The sequence below is a fragment of the Fistularia commersonii genome, chromosome 14 (assembly GCF_037954325.1).
Source record: "Fistularia commersonii isolate RoL2024-O1a breed Wild chromosome 14, RoL_Fcom_v1.0, whole genome shotgun sequence".
NCBI lineage: Eukaryota > Metazoa > Chordata > Actinopteri > Syngnathiformes > Fistulariidae > Fistularia > Fistularia commersonii.
The window spans coordinates 10,225,190-10,247,401 of record NC_141297.1 but is presented as its reverse complement, the minus strand read 5'-3'; the positions used below and the strand labels follow the sequence as shown (position 1 = coordinate 10,247,401).

The 22,212-nt window shown below is 38.4% G+C and overlaps 1 protein-coding gene across 1 annotated transcript; it reads left to right on the top strand.

The window, feature by feature from the left end:
* Window positions 1-3,041: 3,041 nt before the first annotated feature.
* On the top strand, window positions 3,042-20,818 carry LOC147227235 (hyaluronidase-1). The gene is made up of 7 exons (XM_086159552.1): window positions 3,042-3,521; window positions 13,455-14,099; window positions 16,104-16,352; window positions 17,385-17,531; window positions 17,904-17,990; window positions 18,162-18,344; window positions 19,824-20,818. Exons 2-7 carry the CDS (start codon window positions 13,503-13,505, stop codon window positions 20,217-20,219), a joined length of 1,659 nt encoding a protein of 552 aa, XP_086015678.1. The 5' UTR covers window positions 3,042-3,521; window positions 13,455-13,502; the 3' UTR covers window positions 20,220-20,818.
* Window positions 20,819-22,212: the final 1,394 nt, after the last annotated feature.

Sequence of the window (22,212 nt, the reverse complement as noted above, 5' to 3'; positions counted from 1 at the left end):
TATGCAGATACTGTGGTGAATGCGCTACTGCACTTAACAAAAAGATAAGCCGATAGATATTAACTTCTGCCAGTCACCAGGCACAGAAAAAATGCAAATAAAAGAGACAATATATATGCAAAAACCATGAAATGTTACATTCAGTCAAAGAGAATCCTGGGTGGCTATTGAAAAAAAAAGAAAAAATCAGAAATCACAGTTTATGTGAAAAGGAGATTTGTAGAAAAGATGAGAGCACAGGTGCGATTCTTTGACCAGGTTATTACCTATTGTGTGCAGTGGCAGCTGTAATGGAAAAAAATGACATGCAACTTATAGGGAAGAGATGGAATGTGAAAGTTATGGAGACAAATAAATGACTGCCTGGTAATATGTGAGGCAAATGAAAAAGCCCAGGAACAATAAAGCAAAAGACAAAGCCACAAAAAACAATTTGAGGTAAAATTGAGGCACATAGATTGTGGATGTGTAATTTGTTAACGTCATTAATGTCATGGATGGTTAATGCGGCAGGTGGCAATGAACAAAATTTGGCATATCCTTTTATAACTCTCAATAAGGCCATTTGTATATTTATATAAATGAGATGTGACAACATAATATTTCCAAAAACTGAAATAAAGCTAAAAAAATAGCCCTATTTTGTGTGGTTCAAAGAAAAATGTGTGGTTAATGAATCATATGTTTCTGATCATAATACACTCAATTTACATTCTTTCAAGAAAAAAATGCATGAACATCTTTAAAAGAAAAATTCAGCTCATACTAACAAACATTTTCCCTCTAGTTTGCTGTGCAGACTACCAAGATGACATTTTATATTTTAGACCATGTCCTTGTCTCAACTGCAACATTTGCAACTGCAGTGGTCAGCCTCTCCAGCTCATAGGTAAGAAGCTAGAACGTCCCTGGTTCGATCCTGACGGGGGGACCTCTCTGTGTAGAGTTTGTATGTTCTCCCTGTGTCTGCATGGGTATCCTTTGGGTTCTCTGGTTTCCACCTGCAATCCAAAAACATGCAGTAGATAGACTGGAAACCCTAAATTGTGGGAATGAGAGAGTGAATGGTTGTTTGTCTAGAAATGTGGCCCTGTGATGGGCTGGGGACCAGTCCGGGGAGAACCCCCACCTCTCAACCAATGACAGCTGAGCTCGGCTCCAGTAGCCCCTCGACTCTGACTGCAGAATATTTATAGTTATAGAAGTACATTTATTGTCAAAATCCTCTTGTCTTGGCAACTCGACTTGAATATCTTCACTTGACAATGTTTCACGCCTCATCCGAGAGGGATTTTCAGTTCTAATGACCTGTGGGGAGTTTCCGAATAAAACTGCCAGGTTTTTGGGCAGGTCTAGGTTATGGTGGCTTGTTGTGTAAATGGATTGGAATTGATATGGGGCTGGTTCTGGTGGTGGGTCTTTCCTGGTTGTTTGGAGGTTGCAGATGGGCCTGGTTCGTGTGTGGAAATTCATCTTGGTATTAATCCCAGTTCGGCGTTGTACATTTGTGAAAGGTTGAGCCTGAGTCCCCTTCCTCTGTTCAAAGATGGTTTGTCTGTATTGACAAAGATGGCTTCTTTTACTCAACTCTCAAACCATCTGTTTTCTCTGGCCAGAGTACGGACATTGCTGTCTTCAAACGAATGGTTCTTGTCCTTCAGGTGTAGGTGGACCGCGCAGTCTTGTCCCGAAATGGTGGCTCACCTGTGTTGGGCCATCCGTTTGTCATCACAATCATCAGTGCAAGTGCCACCACACACCACATTCTCCATCTTGTGCCTGGGTGTTTTGTCTTTGGGGCGCTCTAGTTTTTGCCCCAGGGTGTTATGGGGTTTGAAATGTGCTGGTATACGATGTTTGTTCTCTTCGGAGTTTCTCCGAAACACCATATGGTAAAATATGGTATGACGATGTTCTTTCGTTTGTTGGTGTCTTCCTCCTGTTCTCGATCCTGCATCTGGTGGTCTCTGATTTGGATTTTAAGTACATTTATTTGTAGGGCAATGATATAGTTTAAAAGTGAAGGGCTCTTTGCATCATCCCTGGTAGTATGAGAGGGTGGTAGTTATTTGTTTTGCCTCCTCAAGGAAAGAAAGGAAACCCAGTTACCATGATAACATGGATTAACCATGGATTAACCATTAAATGTCTCTTACATGTAATTTTCTGCAGTTTTTAGCATCACAAGGATACTCAGCACATTTCCTTTACTGAAAAAGGCAGAGGGCCTTCTTTGAAAAAAAAACAATTAAAATGGCAAACTTAACAAAAACTAAATAGACATGTATGATAGAATAAGTGTTTAAAGCACTTCCAGGATGAGGAGTCATAACAGTCCAGCTTAATTTTCAGAGACCTGTTAGAGGCTTTAATATGGAAGAAGTCTGAACCTAACATTGCACCGTAATTCCACTGTTGTATGCTGTTGTGCTGGAACAAAAAGATGAGTATTTTCTAATTAGGTGGTATCATATTGTCTTGATTTCTCTACTACAGTGAAAAATTGCAAACTTTATTAATGTGTGAGAGGAGTGAGAGATACATCAAACCAGGGAGGAAAGACATTACTGAGGATATGATGAGCATGATTGATGAGAGAAGAGGGACAGAAGATGAATAAGTGGAAACAGGGAAATGAAAAGAACGGAAGAAGAAAAGAGATTAGTGAGAGAGGGATTTGTGAGAGAAGAAGCAGGAAGAGGATAAAGAGAAGGGACGAGGAAATAAGAACATGACAGCTTGTTGAAAAATAAGGGAGGACAGAAATGAAAGGTGACCGGGGAAAAGAAGATGAGGAGAGGTGAAGGGAAAAGAAAGCAGGATGAGGAAGAGGAGCACAGGTGTGATCCTTTGCAGCAGGTGTTTGTTTAGACAAGAGAAGCAGTGGAAGAGCAGAGGATTATGGGATTAAAGTCCGCGTTGTTGGTCATGTGAGCCACCGTGGTTAACGCTGACCCCGCTTACCTTCATGCAGCAAGGAAGCTTAGGCTGGCTCCAAGTGTGAGGTCTCGCACTCACACACACGCACACACACACACACACACACACACACACACACACACACACACACACACGCACGCACGCATTCATGCATGCACGCACACACACACACACACACACACACACACACTTTCCTGCCTAGCCCACGCATCTTTCGATCTCTTGCAAAGACTTTCAACACCTTCTCACTTCCCCATCTCTCTCTCCAGCTTCACCTTCCTTTCATTCCCATTCTGCTTTAATTCCGTTTTTTCTGTCAACTTATATCAGTTTTATAAATTCTCTCCTCTATTTCTGTCTTTTCATCCAACCCCCTCCAACCCCCTCCACTGCTCCCTCTTGCTCTTCCGGATGTTCCTTCTCCTGGCTGGAACACACTGACAGCTTATCCATGCCATCGCAAACTCTGCAGGACTCCTTGAATTTTTTAAAGGGAAGAGTAAAGAATCCCACTGAAGAAAGATAAATTATTGGAGCTGCGGCGATGATCAGACTGTGAGGAGCGAAAGACCTCGGCCTCGGTAAGTTTGACAAGCTCTTGATAAGTATAGAGGGGAAATAATAAAGTGTTTACTTATAGCTTTGTTCAAAATTTTGTTTTTTAAGTCCATCTTTATAAGTTAGATAAGTGAGAATATGTCTGAAAATATCCATAATGAGTATCAGTATCGAAAACAGAGACAGTTACTACAGGTTATCAATAAAGCAATGTGAAATTTTGTGAAATATAACCTTCTAAGTTGTTCCCTGACTGAGCAAGATATTTGCTTTTACAATTACATATCAAAACTCAAAAAGAGATGTCCTAAATGCGTTTAGGGTTTTTAACCCTTTCGTTTGGTAAGGTTTGGCCTAAAATGAGATATTTTATCTTAAATACATATGTGTATATATATATATATATATAATACAAATAATTAATTATTATGAACAGTAATAATTGGTGAACATATGGTGAAGTTGTACTGATAATTTTATAAATATTATGGTCATAATTTCATTGAGACATTTATTTTGCTCTTCATCTTTCCTCCAGAAAATATATGATTTAACAAGTCCTGATTTAATTTAAGCCTTTAACTTGAATTACTGAATATTCAAATGTTCGATTGAAAGATGCATTGTCATCAAGTTTGTTCGTGTAAACTTTCCACAGACCAAGACCAACACAAATGGAATGAACACGGGTGATTGATTTTGTAAAAAAAAAAAAAAAAAATAAAAAAAAAAAATATATATATATATATATATATATATATATATATATATATATATTTATGATTCTTTCACAAAGTCACTCAATGAAACTTTTTTTCCTGCAGGTGATAAAAGCAACAAATAAGGATTCAATATCTGCAATTTTTATAAATGTTTATACATCTTCGGTTGATGTTGTGACACACCAGAGATTGAAAAATACTAAATATTGCTTTGTACTCCGTTATGTCAAAATGAAGTCCAAGCACTATTGAACAAAAAAATAACTCCTTTCATTTGTTGTGGCTCAAAACACCAGCTTTCCTGATCAAATAGGAAACAGTTGGACTCGGCCGTGGATCTAGAATGTCTTTCCGTTTGGATTCCTTTTTTTTTTTTTTTTAATTTACTACTCAAGCAGGTGACACAAGATATACTATATTAGTATGTCAGTGCAAGCAGACCCTTATCAGGAGATGGTTTTATCTGCAACAATTTACCTTTTCACAGATACATTAACACATTCAGCAGAAGTCAGTTGGAGATAAACTTTAAAATTTACATGTGAAAAATTTGATCTGCTGTAGTTCGTGACATCAGAATCCAACAAAAAACATTTGATTCACATGCATACAACAGCAAAGATTATTATTTTTGGTTTGAGTATGTGTGCGTGTTTGGGCTTAGTTGTTGGTTTGTTTAATCAATGTTCCAATATAATAGCATCTTTGCGCTGAGAAAGGCTTTTGTGATGGATTCTGAAAAGTATTGCGTTTTTCAGTTATCAGCATTCTTAACGAGTCACAAATTTGTACTGAAGGCCTTCAAATAGATTAAAAAGTAAAAAAAAAAAAAATCAAAAATATACGCACAGACCAGCATACATACAGACAAACACACACACACACAGGCACAAACACTGCTCAGGAATAAAGCAAAAAGGAATGTTGAATGTGATAAATTGTCAGCGGGTGCAGAGAACGTAAAGCTTATGTGGGACTGTAATGGCTTCTTGTCTACGTTCAATCACAGTCGCGTGTCGACATGGCTACATCAGATTGGAGTGATGCATGGACGGCGCTAAGCTCACATCCTGATTGGATCCTACCAGCATTTTTCTCCACTTGACAGCGAACAGCCTCGTCAGAACACGACGTGGCCTCATAGAAAATGACTTTGCCATCGTGACCCACTAAAAGAACATGACAAAGTTGATGTCGTAAATGAACAAGGGAAGAATGCTGTCGTAAATGAACAAGGGAAGAAAATCTGCTGTAGCAACAGTTAAAAAGCCATCATTGTCAGTGAAAGAAAATGTCAGCTAGGGGTTTCTAACAATAATATCCAATGACCGTATTTCTGCTCCAATATAACATCTTTTTTGCTGATTGATTGTTGCAGGGTCACATCAGAGACCCAGCAGGTTACGATAAAGGACTTCCCTACTTGTATAATTGTCACAGCGTGGTGGCCTAGGAGACAAGAAGAGATGAATGAAGTGCGAGAGGACCAAAGGAACCGCACTGAGAAATTAAAATGTTAAAGCAATGAAATTCAGTAATCTCTTCTTGGCTGGAGGGCATTTAATTAGTTTTTCCCTCTTAAATCCTAATAAAATGATAAAACATGTAAAAGCTCTTTAGACAGTAACCATGATAATGTCTAATTTGGTGTAAGCTGTGGAGGCGGTGGGCTCAGGATCAGCTTCAGCCCAGACAGACAAGTAAACACAGACCAGAGGCTTTGTCTGGACAGATTAACCAGTTATCACGTCTTCCATTCACTTCTAGCGGTAACCATGCACTCAGGGATTACATACATACTTTATGACGATATAATAAGTAATGGGGGAAAGGAAAATGTTAGTAACAGATTAGCATCCAGATAACTTGGAATAACTAGAGAGATACATGAAAAACTCATTACATTTAGACCTAACACTTTCATTTTTCAGTGTTTTAATATCAGATTATTTCTCGTTCAGTAAAATAAGTCTCTAAGAAAAGGGTAATTCCATGCTAATGAAAAACTATTATTTTTAATTACAATTGAAGGAAAATGTAGAAACAGAGGTTGACAAATACTCATAATTTATTAAGACAGATCTTGTAGGTAGAAATACTGCACACTTATCATTATTGACCCATATTTTATATCAAGTTACTAATTTTTGTTTGGTCGGTTTCATTAGGCACTCTTCTCATGGATCACAAAATCCTTAAAACATAAACAAACCGCAAAAGATACAGAGTGATCTAGAGAATAGATATAGAGTGAAATTCAAGTATGAAGAACCCCCTCCCAAAAAAAAACAAAAAACAATGTTGTGGAGTTGAAGCTTAAAGTAATACCAAGAAGGAAAAACAACCAAAAACATTTGCTGAGGGTACATAAAGTTCATAAATGTATTATCAGCTATTTTCCACTGCTGTTCAGATTAATGAACCATCAATAAGTGAGCTATCTTTAAAGAAAAAAAATATATTGTCTGAAGGAGAAGCAGTCAAACAGTGCGACACCTCTCTCCCATGTTCATTTACTGAGTGATTCCTGCTGGACATTCTGTGACCTTTGATCCCCTTAGTATTAGTAGCTTATAAAGTGGGTGAACGGGGAGATTATTTAGCTGCTCTTGGCACATCCGGTACTTATTTAAGGTGGCAAACCTGTGTCACTTTCAATTTAGAGAACAAAAAATTTTACAGAAATGTCACTACGGGATGCAATAGATATGTATTCAAAGCTGTACTGGTATTTTCCAAAAAACATTATCGCTATTTAAAGTAGATATAAGCACTCAGTTAGGATGTCATTTATTATAGAATTAGTTTCAACACCTGGTTGTAGTTAGCAGCAAATCCATTGATCTAACAATAGCTTGACTGGATAGCTCTGAGCTGCCATCACTTTTGATGGCAGTCCGCTTGCCCCTGTTAAAAAAGTGACTACCGACTCCTACCAAAGCTCATGGGAGAATATTGCCTGCTAAAAGAAATTCACCATACCATCTATCAGCTTTATAATGAAAGCAACTAAGTTTTCATTTCTGTGTGAGCTACTTTATTTAAACTGAATGCAAACATTCAGCAGTGATATGGTCCATTTTTAGATGCAGAAATCCAGCTCTGTCTGTGCCTCTTAAACTTAATCTTTAACATTTTCTATTTTGAAATTTCCATACTATGTCCTGGTGTTTGAGCTTTTTGTGCTGTGATTTCAGCAAATGTAATATTGCTCAGTTTTTCTTCCACCAGACCATCAGCTCAGTTTGTCCTATAAGTGCTGAAAGGACCTTAACTCTAGTTCCATATATAGTTATTGTTTCTGCTCTATAACTGCCACAGGAACACACTTGACTTATGAATACCCATATCACTGGCTTCATCTTGAGACAACACAAAAGTATAAATCAACTTAACTTTATATCAAACTTTACATACTTTATATACTTTGCATCTTGCGATACTAAGCAATACTGAATAAGGGTCTAAGAGCTCAACCAAGACCAAACACAATTTGGACCCAGGTACCCAAAGGGAATTTATCATAGCAATAGTTCAGAAAGAAGTTTAATACATTGTTGATCTATGTTGAAAATGTAAGTGGATAACAAAAAAAGGTACGAGACGGGGTACAAGGCTATTAAGAGCAAAGAAACTACTATCTCCCCCCCATAAAAACCCAGATCCCAGAATCAATCCCTGAATCAGTCACAGAAGTGAAGTTTCCCCACTTTTAACACCTTTCTTTGTAATCTGTAGATCATAGGCAAATGTCAGAAAGGGAAACCCTAGGGTAATATTCTAAAGTGTTCTTATGCAGACAGGATGCACCCAGTAAGTAGTAGGCAAAGGAAACTTCCAAGAATCATAACCTTCTGTAAGAATTGAACAGAAAAATTCAGACAGGTTCTTGGAAAAGATAATATTTATCCATCATTGCAGCCCTTGAAACAGCTCTGGAGAAGAAACATTGATAAAAGTAAGGAGGATGACTTCAGAGTGTTTTAATGAGAGATGAAATTGAAGGGAAAGCTAACGATGGAGAATATATATCTTCAAAACTCTGAATGACAGTGAATTAATTAAACAATGCAGATTAGACTGCACTGGGATCTTGGTAGTGTAAGATCTCATTAGAGAGGCATCACATCTGAGACCAAACGGCACAAAGCACTGGCACTGGACATGATAGTGATCAGAACATTAATATGTTTGGCGGCTGAAAATATGCAGCAGTGATTACTCTGTCTGTCAACCTTACATCAGCAACACTTCCACTGGCTCACAGTGCGCATTTAATCATGGTGCTCACAACCAGAGGAATGTAGCATTCATCTGTTGGCTGTTATTACAATGTCTCCCTTCACTGTGACACTGGGGCTGAATTGCCATCATAGAATGATTATTCTGTACATCACTTACTAACTGAGGTAACAGTAAATGTATTTATGTGGTTTGCCTCCATTGCTATGTTTGCACTAGTTTGTGGAAGATTTACAGTATGGTAAGCATAGTGGATAAGTGGTCCCTGTTTCAATCCCGACAGAAGGCCTTTCTGTGTGGAGTTTGCATGTTCTACCTGTGTCTGTGTGGGTTTCCTATTGGTTCACTAGGTTCCTCTTACAGTCCCACAACCATGCAGGAGGTTCACTGGAAACTTTTAATTGTCAGGACGTGTGAATGAGTGAGTAAAAGGTTGCGCAGTATGTCTCTATATGTGGCCCTGAGCTCAAAGTGCGATCGGTCCAAGGTAAATCCAAATCTCTCGGCCAATGACAGCCAGGTTAGGCTGCAGCTCCTGCAACCAAGTGGACCTGGGTTTTTTAAACATTCCCTGGTCAGCATTTGAAATATTACTTATCATATATTTAATAGAACGACTAACGAATTATATTTGTATTTACTCACAAATTTGTATTTACTCATGAATCACACCTTAAAGACAGATCAACCATGTCACATTGTACAATTCGGATAGATAGATAGATAGATAGATAGATAGATAGATAGATAGATAGATAGATAGATAGATAGATAGATAGATAGATAGATAGATAGATAGATAGATAGATAGACAGATAGATAGATAGACAGATAGATAGATAGATAGATAGATAGATAGATAGATAGATAGATAAATTTGGCTTATATGTATATCCGTTATTGTTTTGGCTCATGCATTTTTAATAAGATGTAAACCGAGCTCCAGATAAAACTTGCTTTTCTTAAAACGATGCTGACATTTCACAGTCAGTTCAGGGGCAGAAATAACAATTGAGAAAACATAGTGTGTGCAAAGTATGTTTGGGTGGTTGTTTTATGGTTATGCAAGATATAAGTTCAGAAAGTGAATAGGATTTTCCCTTTTTTTAAAGCTCTTGTAAATATCTTTCGATATTTGTGTAGGCTGAAAAGGTTTATCTTCGCTCCTTTCAAAAGGCTTAGTTGAGATTTAATGGTGCATGAATCAACAGGATTTTGTCTTGACTAAGCTTTTCTCATAGCACACCATTTCCCCTTTTTAGTGGCTTATTAGTACACATGGAGTTATTTGTGACATTACATGTATTCTATTCTATTCTATTCTATTCTATATACATTTATATATAAAACCTCTTCTTGTGATATATATCTGTGTAATTATGTTAATAGTCTATACACACACATACACACACACACACACACACACACATATATGTACAATACATATATGTGTGTGTGTGTGTTACATCTATGAATGTTACATCTATGAATTTGCTGAGTCAAATTCATTGGTTATTTTTATTTTGTAAATAATGAATATATAATGAATTTTGTGTGATCAATGTATTTCATGGAAGAGGTAGAACAAGCCATTACAAAACTCATCAAACATTCAAAATAGTTCCACGTGGATCATTCATTATATGAAAATGAACTTCAACTTTGACCGACCAGATTCTCTAAACAGTAATATTACTTGTGTGCGGAAACACACAATGTGTGTCAAAATCCAACTTGTACCACAACAGCATTCATCTTGCCTGAACCTTGTGTTCACCCAGCTAAAGAAAAGGGTAACAATGCAGGTTGTCAAGTTAAAAATGCAAAGTTATAAAGCTCGCATTTACAGTAATAAGAGTGGGGATACTGCCTATGATATTAGCTTTTTGCATTTCTGTGATACCACTTGTATTGTTTCAGAACCTCTCTTTGCTGCATTATAGACAATCTCCCTCACAGGGGCATTACTGCTTCCAGCAAGATAATACAAGCTTCTCTCAGCACGTGTTTCAGCACACATGGCTTTGGCAATTAGGTTGGACCGCCTGATGCCTGAACCTTTCCCACACAACAGCAAAACCAACCTTTGACAATGGTAACAAAGTCGTTTTTTAAAGATGGTTCAACGAAGAACAAAACATTAATCAATATTTTATATTACATTTGTATGTATTGTTTTCATTCTAACCCTGGGTTGTGAACAAATTTTCATTTTGTAATTCTATTGTGCAAAATTAATTATGTTTTGTTTTTCTTGCCTCCAGTGCAATAGCTTGTCCTGTCAGAGATTTACAATGGTATAGGTAAAGTGTGCGACTGTCCGATTAAGTCAGTCATGCCACACACCTAGGATTCAGTTAGCGTCATCATCCTGTCTGACTACATAAATAATCTGAAAGAAAAAAATTCATGTGACTTTTTGGAGAAAAAATCTAGAAGGTTGGCTCTTGAAATAATTCATAGAGCAAAAACATGTAAGGGCAATATGAAATATAAAATAGTGGAACACGAATAAATTATGGCCGATGATGTGATGCATAAAAAGGGGAGCAAAACTCATTAACAGCAAGAGTACAATATACTCAACAACAAACAGCTTTAGCCTTTAAGAGATATAAATCATATTCTGCAGCCTTGACATGCAGCTGATCTCAATCCAAGTGAAAAGCAAGAGGAGATTTTGGGCTGAATAACAGACAAATATCCCAAATGAGTAGTATCTTTGAGTAACAATAATGTCATCCTGCCATTTCAGTGGAATTAAAAGTGTGAGACTACAAACATTTTCAGGGGGAAGCTCAGTTATCTGAAATGAAAAGAATAGTATCTATTACTGGAAAATCTCATGGAGCATTTTCAGTGTGATTTGGTTCAGACAAAGCGAATTTAGAGACTTTTGCTTTTTTCACACAGCGTTATTAAACCAAATTATTGGAAGGAGCTTTTTCCAATCATTTCTTTCAACCTTTGTGCACAATAAAACCTATATAAACCTTTATTCATTTAAATCTTTGAGTTCCTCTCTGATAAATTCCACTATCATCATTCCATATGAGTTAAAAAAAAAAAAAATTTGACTCATACATAATAATAAAAGTCCTGAATGTTAAACATATTTTATTTATGGGGCAGCATAGCACAGGGGGGGTTAGAGTAGTTGTTGGAATCAAAGTGTTGTTGAGCAAGACACTGAACCCCTAACTACTGCCCTAGTGCTGATCAGTTGCTGCCTTCTACTCTTGGTTCATCCATGATGGATTAAATGTAGTGGTCAAATGTCACAGATGCTGTGCTGCATGTATAACCGAATGGGACAAAAAAGGTCTTTGCTTCTTTTCTCTTTAATTACTGGCACTTAATTCCTGCCTGCCTAGTATGAGATTTTTCACATTTATGAGAGTGAAAGGAGCAAATCTGAATGCTACTTCCTGAAAGGGACACAGAAGGTTTTAAATGACTATAAATAGAGGGAAGGGCAAGGGTATAGAGACTGATGTAATAGACTTACAAAACATTTGATGAACGACCTTTTACATTCAACAGTGAAGAAACATTAAAATCACAATTCAGGTGACAGAAGAGCCAAACTGCCATAATAACAAAAAAAAAAAACATGTATAAAAAGTTATTTTCAGTGGCTGCATTATAGTGATTCAGTGATTGTAATAGACTTCCAGGATGCAAATCACTTCCAGTTAATTCAGCCAATTAGAATCCAGCATTTTTAGTGGCCATGGAGCAACATTTCAGGCAATTTTTCTTTCACATTGCTGCTGCTTACATGTGACACATCCCAAATACACCATGGCGCCATATAGTTTATTATCCATCACTTTAAATGAAACCCCTTCTTCCTTGTCAATATTTCACTGAATGTGAATCTTTTCCATCATTTTGAGCTAAGGTTGTGTATGAGACATGGTGGCATCAACAATAAGGCTTCACAAATCATCTTGAAAGTGGCTGTCTTTCATTCTTCCTCTCACCACTGATGTTTGGCTGTTGAATTATGGATGTATTAACCTGCTGGTAGATTTTTCTCAAGTTGCTGCTTGCCTTGTTCAAAATCCACAGGGAAAGGTCTCTCAACCATCCTCAACTACCTTCCAAAAACAGAAAACTGAAAGGAAGTTGTCAGCATAAAGGCTGGTTTGGATTTTTGCGATGGGAGGCATAACTGATGAACTTAACTGATAGACGATTGAAGTTCAAGTCTTTACATTTGGATATAACCCTCTCCTATCGTGCAAAAAAACAAGAGAACAGATGCAATCCTCTTTTCTGCAGGAAGTTATAGTACCGTCTCCCATTAAACAGACTTAACTTCCCACTTAAGACACATAACAGTTTAATCATGAAAGCTGATTAATTGTGCTTGGGGAGACTTGGGGGGACTCTTGCACAAAATCTACCCACGCAGAGGTCAAAGGTCAGATGAGACAAACCAATTTAGAAGTTCAACATGCCACTTTACAAGAACTGTACCCAAAGAATGAAAACAAAACGCCAGGGATTTAGAGCTCCAAAGAAGGTATTGTCTCAATCATCAATCATGTTTGTACCCTATTAATCATTTTTCAGAGTGACTGCTATGCTCCAGTGCTTCTTCACAGATGGCTTCTCTTTGTCACAAATGTTTAGCCTGATGAAGGTTTAGAACCGAAATGCTGCAGACAGACATTGGTTTTTTTAATTTGTATCTCTTTTACAAGTTTAATGTAAAAACAGCTACATTCCTCAGCTTTATTAAGTTGAAAGCAGCTGTCATTGATTTTGTTAACGCTGCTCAGAACATTGACATTAAGGACTCAAATAAAGAAATTGTGCAGTGACAATGAGCCATAGCTGAAAAACGGCTGGTTATTCAAAGAAGCTCCTGAAGAAGAAAACCAATTATCTCTCTTTGACAAAAGGTTTTGAGATTTGCTTTTCTGATTCCCCATGCTCGTTTAATAATATCCTGGTGCAATTTATTTTCTCTATGACTCTTAGGAATGTGAAGGGCCTGAAGGAGTGATAGCCAGACAGGTGGCCGCTCTAATGGCGTGGACCAGCCCGCAGTTGCATCCAGACCTCAAAGTGACACTCAAAACTCAAATACTAGCAGCAAATTTTTCCTCTGCCATCATTCAAAACCAGCCCCCGGTTTTGCTGCCCCTCCTTTTCCTACTACTTGCTGCCTTTGCTGACTTGAGTACAGCGGGACCACCACGGCCGGCTCGCCCCCCCCTCCTCTCTGGACAGCCTTTTATCATCTTCTGGGGCATCCCTGATTCCTCCTGCTCAATGAGGCCAGATCTTGGATCTTTTGGGATGGAAAAAGAGGGCCGTGTGATGGTCTTTTATGAGGACACACTGGGAAACTACCCATATTTTGTGGACAGAGACACTCGTATAAATGGGGGGCTGCCACAACACACACGGCTCGACAGCCACCTTCAGAAAACACAGCAGGACCTCGAGGCTGCGTTACCCGCCCCCAGATACCTTGGGCTAGGAGTGCTGCGCTGGGCCAAATGGGCCCCCCAATGGCTGAGAAACAGAGAAAGGCAGGCTGTGTATCTGGAGGCATCCAGAAACCTACTAAAGACTTTCTTTCCTAACTGGACGCCAGAGGAGGTAGAGAGGTGGTCACAGGTGAGGACAGGCTGTGACCTTTTACCAGGGTTGGTATTGGGAATGGGCTGATGAATTTTAAAGCTGTTTAATTGATGCGATGTTGGGTTGACAACTGCAGGTCAGCTAATGATACTGTCAGCCATCGTCATACATGTCAGTTTTTATGAGAAGCTAAATGGCGTATGTTGATAGTGAAGTTCGTCAAAAACTACACGCTCATACACACTCCCACATATATACACACACGCACAAACACAAAGACTCACGTGCATATGCACACACTTACATAACATCTAATTTATTTAGGGGAAAAAGTTGTCAAGCTCCTTTAAAACAGAGAAATATCTAGAAGTATTTCTGAAAGAAAAAGGGAAACAGTTCCATAACTATGGTCGAGGGGAAAGCTTTGCTGCCAATAAAATGCAAATGTCATTTCTGTACTATAACATAGATGTGATAACTCAGAGCATCCATCCGGCGTAAAAACCTCTGATTTGAGGTTTTGAACCAGAGTCAATTTCTCATAGTGTAAAGACCTGCCAATGTTGTGATGTGAGCACCTTTAAAGAACCGCCACAGTGCCAGATTGAGGAGGGGGAAATGAACAAGCAGTACTGAAGCAGATTGGATATTTGGCCTATGCCAAAGCAGTAGCTGAGGAACACAAGAAGTCTTATTAAAAATCAAACTAGCTGAGTCTTAACATGATCATCTCAAATAAAATATCCAAGCATCTGAGTCAGAAAACAAATAACCTCTTTCTGTTACACCTGATCAAGACAAATTGAAAAAAAGGCAAATATTAAAATAAAGTCTGTTGAAATGGTTGATTTCCTAACACTGCACTGATGGATTGAGATAATTTTGAATTCAATATGATGGAGGTTATTAATTTGGTTGGTGAAGTTGAATCCAATAACAGGATGATTATAATGACCATATCCATTACCTTTGGGGGTGACGTGGCGCAGGAAGTAGAGCAATTGTCTTTGGAACCGAACGAGTTCGATTCCCGGCTCCTGTCTAAGTGTTGTTGAGCAAGACACTGAACCCCTAACTGCTCCCCTGGCGCTGGTGGACAGCAGCCTACTGCTCATGGTTGCAGAGAATGAATTTCCCCACAGGGATAATGAAGGATAAATTATTATTATTATTATTGTTATCAATCACTGTTGGAAATTTAAAAAGAAGTCCCTTTAACATTACATATGGTTCTATCTAGTTTTCAAGAAATATTTGTCATCACAAAGCGCTTAATGTCAGGCCGCAATCTTGTAAACCCTATATTGTTGTCCAATATTCCCCATTCACTGATATTACAGCAATAGGTCGAGAAATTGATTTACTACCCCAAACTATGAAAATGACAGCTATCACAGTACAGTGAAGTTACTTTTAAAAAGCAGTTTTAAATTTGTAATATTGTAAATGTGTGAGTTACGTATCCATTTTCTCAGGCTGGTGATGATGTATGTGATTAAATATTGATAAACTGGCAGATATTCCAAATATTTTAGTTGGATTGCCAATTTACTGTCATTAAAACATACTGCAAAAAAAAACAAGTAATCATTGTGCAAAGTAGTCAAGCAAGAACATATCTTCTTTTTCATTTTCTATTAGTTTGAACAAGCATATGTCACACCATTTCCCACATGAGTCTCAAATAACCTACATAAACATAATAAATTACCTTTTCTAAACTGGCATCCATTCCCTAAAATGATAGATTGGTATAATTCGCATGCCCAAAACACCATATTCAATGTGGAGTCCAGGACACCTGTACAGAAGCTTCTGTCACAAAAACAAGGAAACAACTGAGGCCCTGCTCTCAGATACACAAGAACTGAAACTTGAAATTTATTTTGAGAACACCCAGGTATAATCTGATTTTCTGTTACCATGTTCAAGAGGGCTTATTTGGAAAATTACTGCTGCCACAGAGACTGAACTGCACTGTGGATGAAAAACAGAAAGTGTCTGGGAGGATTGAAGGGTGATTTATTGGTCTTCTCACAGGTGGATTTTGAGGCAGCAGCCCAGTCAGTCATGATGGAAACTCTGCGGGAGATTAAAAGGCTAAGGCCCAAAGCATTATGGGGTGTCTCTCCTTACCCCAGCTGCAACAATGGGGACCCTGCTCAAACCATTTTGGCCAATTTCACCGGCCAGTGCCTGGCTTCAGAAATGGCCCTCAACGATGATCTAGTTTGGCTCTGGAAACGGTGCTCCGCCCTTTACCCTCTACTTACCATGGAGAAGCTGCAGGTGAATTATGATTCTTTTGTTAGATTGCACTTTGGCTTAGTAGTGTTTTGGTATAGTGTACCATAATGTTCAGGCCCCAGATGTTCAATATCACATTAATGTATTAGTAAATGAAATAAAGCCAAATATGTAGAAAAAAAATAATCATAAGATGTTAGACAAGTTTGACAAAAGTCAAGTTTGACAAAACTATCGTCCCCCGCTTATCCTGCACTCAGGGTCGCTGGGACTTATCCTAGCTGTCATCGGGCAGGACTGGTCGCCAATCAATCGCAGGGTCACATATACAGACAATCATTCACTCATTCATTTGGGGCAATTTTTCCCGTATGTTTTTGGACTGTGGGAGGAAACCAGAGGAAACCCACCATGGCACCCAGATCATAATGATAATGATTACAAATTTAAAAAGAGATGGGTTGAATCTCAGGCAACAAACACATATAATTAATGCCTTGCTTGCAAGTATCACAGGGACAGTTTATATTTGTTAAAATGGGCTGGCTGAGCCCTCGCTGTGGTTGAGAGCAGAAACACATATCTGGATATAAATGAAATTGTATTTAAAACCAAACAAAACGTCAAGGGAAAACCACCAAGAAATAAATCACTTCAGCAATAATAAAACCGATCAGATTCCTATTTCAAGGGTGACACATACATCTGTCCAGGGTCTAGAAATGAAAAATAGGCGTTGGCTAACCTGGCACAGTAACAGGAATGTTTATTAATGTGTTCTGTCCCTGCAAATCAAACCAATATAGTAAAAATAACGAGCGTGTTTAAGTTTCATTAATGTAATTGAACCCCATAAGTGGTAACAATCACTGAAGGCAATTATTTTCATTATACTTCCTCTTCTCATTTATTTGTGAATCCTTAAATCTTCAAATATAAAATGTGCCTCTGAGTTTACTGCTATTTTACTCCTTAATACTAATATAACTCAGTCTGGAGGTAATTCAGCTAAGGGATGAATGTTTTGCACTTATTCTGTCGTATAAATGTGTCAAATCTGACCCTTTCATGTAGGGTGGAACATCAGGCGCAAGGCTCTATTTGTCCAGTTTAATCAGAGAAGCAATGCGAGTATCCACTCTGGGTGGAACAGCATTTGATCTCCCTGTGTTTCCACTGGTCAAGAGTGTTTATGCGTCAACCAATACTTTCCTGTCACAGGTAATACTTCTTTTGGTTACACCAACAAATGTCCAAACAAAAATGTTGGAAAGATGAAGAACAGAAGGGAGAGAACAAGGGATGTAAAGAGCATATGTACTATTTCGGCAGTGATTATAGGCTGGCTTCTTATTTTGAAGTTTTATTTGGACAGAGATGAACTGAAAAGCTTAAATGTGTTTTTCTTGCTGATTTGCGTATGCATGATTTTGAGGTTCAGGGTAAAAAAAAAAACAGGATACAGGATCATAGAAACAAACATCAAGAGTAACTTCAAGAAACATCTTGCGCTTCCCTGGAAAACAAGGGTAAAACAAGTCTCTGATCCAAGATGAGAGACTCTTTCACAGTTTGTGTGCCATCTTCCTCCAGACAGACCTGATCAGCACCATCGGAGAGAGTGCTGCCATGGGAACAGCTGGAGTTGTAATATGGGAGAGAAGTGAGACTAAGACAGAGGTACACAACCACACACCTCACAGTGCAACCTTCATACGTGCTTCAATAAGTTTATCCAACATTTTCAGCATTCAGCTAATGATTCAATTTTATTTTCTTGAATAAAAGCCTCCATATCAAAACCATTTTAATTGTTGTTTATATGAAAGTATGTGTTTGCACCATTCCTAGAGAGAGTGCCAGGACCTGGCAGAGTTCATCCGCAATGTGCTGGGACCCTACACTATGAATGTAACCATGGCAGCTCGACTCTGCTCAGCATCCCTCTGCCAGGGAAAAGGCCGATGTGTCCGTCAAAACCTAGAGAGCTCTGCCTACCTTCACCTCCTGCCCTCCACTGAAGAGGTGGAGAAAGTAAGAGAACGTACAAGATAATTATTGTTTGTATGATTGCAGGTAGCTGATATGGAACATAACCTTCCCAATCACTTCCTAAGTCTTGTTTGATGCAATGAATTAGATGTCCAGTCTCTCATTTAGTCCAGCTTTTCTCAGAGTGCAAAGCAACGGCAAACTGCGAGACATGCAGAATATATTCTAGAATAAATATTAATTGATAAGTTTCTATAGACACCAACACTTCTATGTATCTATAAAATTTCTGGATTTATTCCCTCGCTAATCCCTGACCAGTTTTCTTTGTGGCCTGATTCCTTAATGACTGCAGAGATGCTTAAATTTGGCATTGCTGTTTTGCACTTTATTAGCAGTGCTGTCAAAGATAATGGAAATAGTAAACCTGGCAGGTGTTAAGATTCTGATATCCAAGATTAAAATGGTCTCTGAGATGGAACCAGTTCCTGACTCTTGTTCTGAGAGCAGTACTTAATGCATATTCAAAACATCAGTGACCATTCTATCAGCTGTACTGTTTTGAAATAAATATACAAATGCTAAAAATTTGGATGGCATTATAATGGCAATGTAATTGGCAATATTAGCAGGAATTATCCTCAGTTGCAATATCCTCATTTTCACTAAACACATTAAATAATCATAACATGAGTGGACAGCAACTGTCCATCGTAAAGTAATAAAACCGCTCTCCTCCAAACATAAAATTGTTCAAGACACTTCATTGGGCCAAATTCAAGTCTCCAAAAGCCCTGAAATGCACAGTTGACTTGAAAATATATATTTTAATCAATGTTAGCTCAAGGGTACGGACGCATTCAAAGATATAATGGGTTCTCTCTGCTAGTATAATCTTGTATAACAACTTCAATTCTCTTAGTAAAAGGTTCAGAAACCTATGCACAAATAAGGCTTTCAGAATCTGGGACCCAGATAGAAAATTGCAGTATTCACAGAAAAAAGCATGCATACAGGATGATTACCAAACATGTCGGGTTAAATCATGTGCTACTTGAGTTGTTAATCGACTATTTGACAGCTAATTCAAAACGCATATGCTCACCATGACAAAAGTCACATCCAGAGTTTTCAGCTTTTCTCAATGTGACAAGTTTAAAAAGAATTATTAGGCCTATCAGGACATTCAGGCTTGACTATGAAATGAAGAAATTTACAGTAGAAGGTCAATTTGTCTAGGGAATCCTTTGTGATGAGACAGCATAAGACAAAATAAGAAAACAACTGCTGAGAGACAAAAGAGAGGGATTTCAAGCAGGTACCACTCATGATTTTCTGAAATATCTGGTTGGGCTTTTGCAACATTCATGTGTCATTAAAATTTGCAAAACAATAAGCACAATGATGCAGAGCACTATGGAAATTTTGCAACATTATTTAATCTTGCTTGATTATTTTGAATATTTTAATATTTCATGTGAAAACGTTTGACAATAACAACATTATTTTCCTCCCACTCAGCCAGAGGCAGCGACAGCCACAGATCAGCCAGACACAGATGCTAAAGCAGCAGAGCCAGACCCAGCTGAGATCTGGAAAAGAGACTTCCAGTGCCAGTGGTATAAGACAGCTGACAGGGATGTCTCAGATCAGCAGTCCCCTAAAGATGGAGCTCCTGTTGGGCCTACGGTAGAAAAAAATGCTGGAGATGTCGGAGGGACTACAGCGACTTCTACGGTAGCTGCAACAACAAAAGGTGCCTCTGTGACTGAGATAAGTGCAAGCAGCTCAACTATAACTCGAAGTCTGACACCTTCAGTAATAGAAGCAACAGACTGTGGAATGAAGCCGCAAAGAGCCCCAAGCCTGAGTCTTCTTCTGTTGCTGGTCGTTGGAGGTTTATGTCTGGACTTTTAATGTATAAACCATACCAGTCTTCAGATGGAAGTTCTCAGCTGTAACTGCAATTATAATTCAGCCTACTGAAGTGTCCTTGAGCAAGATACTGAATACCTGCTAACAAATTGAAGTTAATTTTACGATATATCAATACCATAAACTGGTTTAACAGAGCATCGGTGAAAATGATGGAGGTCCAAAGCTTTCACTTGATGTGCCAACAGACAGCAGTGCAAATGATTCTTCACATTCTTCGAGCTGAAAGGTGGTTTTCAAAAGTGTTTTTGAGTGAAATTGAGGGCGGTGGTAAAAGGGAGGTGTGGGGGATGAATCATCCAGGCAGTGTACATCAGAATTCCCAAATTGAAATTGAATCAATAATGGCTACCAAGATATAGCAGGATGGAGAACATTTATCTCTTCATCTCAGCTGACCTGTAACTGATCCTAAAGCCAGGTTCAGACTCAAGTTTCACCATCACCAGATCAATGTGTAGTCAACTTGAGTCTTGAGTCACCATTACTGAAGTCATGTGATAGTGACTATGTGATGGTGAACACCACCAAGGAGCTGCTGCTGGAGGTCACACAGCACAAGACTTTTCACTACAAGAGCTACAGGATCGTGTCTATAGTGAACAATGTATTTATTAAAAAAAAAAAAAACAACAAACAAACACCATGATACCAAGTGTTGATGTATAAAATGTATACCGTTTCCTCTTCTCACTGTTAATGGCAGTAGAGACATTGGGATCATCAGAAACCTTGTTTCATCTTGAGCCTACATACAACCATTCTAACAAAACGGACATCTGGACAAGAACTCTCCTGACATGGCTTCTCCAGATGTGAGACATGCTATATCTGGAATATCGGTGGGTCAGGTGTTTTTGAAAACTTCCAAAATAGCACTCAAGCACTTTTTCTTTCCAGGGCAGTGAAAATGTCTGATCCTAAGTATTTATTGGGAAAAATATAAAATCCATGAATGGGGACTAAAACCCTGTAGTGCAAATAAAACTAATAATAATTGTGTTTTTTACAACTTGCTTTTTTGTTGCTCTAAGATAGCAAGAGATTGCTTCCAAAGTATTCCAAGCACAAGCAAGAAGAAATAAAAGAAAAGTGAAGGATCTGAGTTTGCTTACAATTATTTTCTTGGTCAAATATAATAATGCATTAACCTTATATCATCCATTATATCAAATGGTGAAATGAACATACCCTTCCCTCACACTTCTAGTGAAACTACATCACAAATTTCTTCTTTAAGTGTTGTTGGGTTGTTTCCAAGCAATGACGTGCGGTGAGGTTCATGGCTGGTGAGGCACTGACGTCATCACAGTCAGATTTACAAACATGAACCCTACAGAGTAGCTTATTCGCCACTTTATTGGCAGCAGTTAACGTGTTTTTTTAAATATCATATCAGCATTCGTTACACATACAAACTGCAGCACAGGAAAAAAGCACATTTGAAAAAAAAAAAACGTTACTATCTCTTACCTTTATTTATAAATGAAGTCCATGCGCCGCTCCTTCTGAAGAAAAGCATCGATACCTTGCTTGTAGAAGTCTTCCTTATCTTTCTTCAGTTTTAAAAGTCTCTGTCTCAATAGAAAATCACTGCCAGTGAAGACAATCGTCCTTGATCAGTCCTGTTCCGATTTATGTCTTGAGTCTTTTCAGTGCTGAGAATGACCGCTCCACCGATGCTGTCGTAGCTGGAACAGTGATCGCCCGCTGGAGCAACTTTGTCACCTCAGGAACATTTTGCATGAGATCCTACTGGGCCAAAAAGTTGAGAAGCTGCCATGGATATTTACATTCATCCCTGACCGTTTGTGAGCTATACAGCCCGATGAGATCGGGAAAAAATAGCTGGATGGTTGCACTTCACTTGCTAATTGTTTACTATAGCTTGCTACTGCTAATTATATTATTCTGTAGCCGAGTAGTAAGAAGGATCCCTGAGATCACTAGTGCCCCCTACCACGAGGCACCTTTG

Excerpts from the sequence above, each read along its gene's own strand:
- LOC147227235 (XM_086159552.1), top strand. The coding sequence starts at position 13,503 with ATGGCGTGGACCAGCCCGCAGTTGCATCCAGACCTCAAAGTGACACTC. Across the intron at positions 16,353-17,384 it reads TTACCATGGAGAAGCTGCAG|GGTGGAACATCAGGCGCAAG; the intron begins GTGAATTATGAT and ends CCTTTCATGTAG. Across the intron at positions 18,345-19,823 it reads CCACTGAAGAGGTGGAGAAA|CCAGAGGCAGCGACAGCCAC; the intron begins GTAAGAGAACGT and ends CCTCCCACTCAG.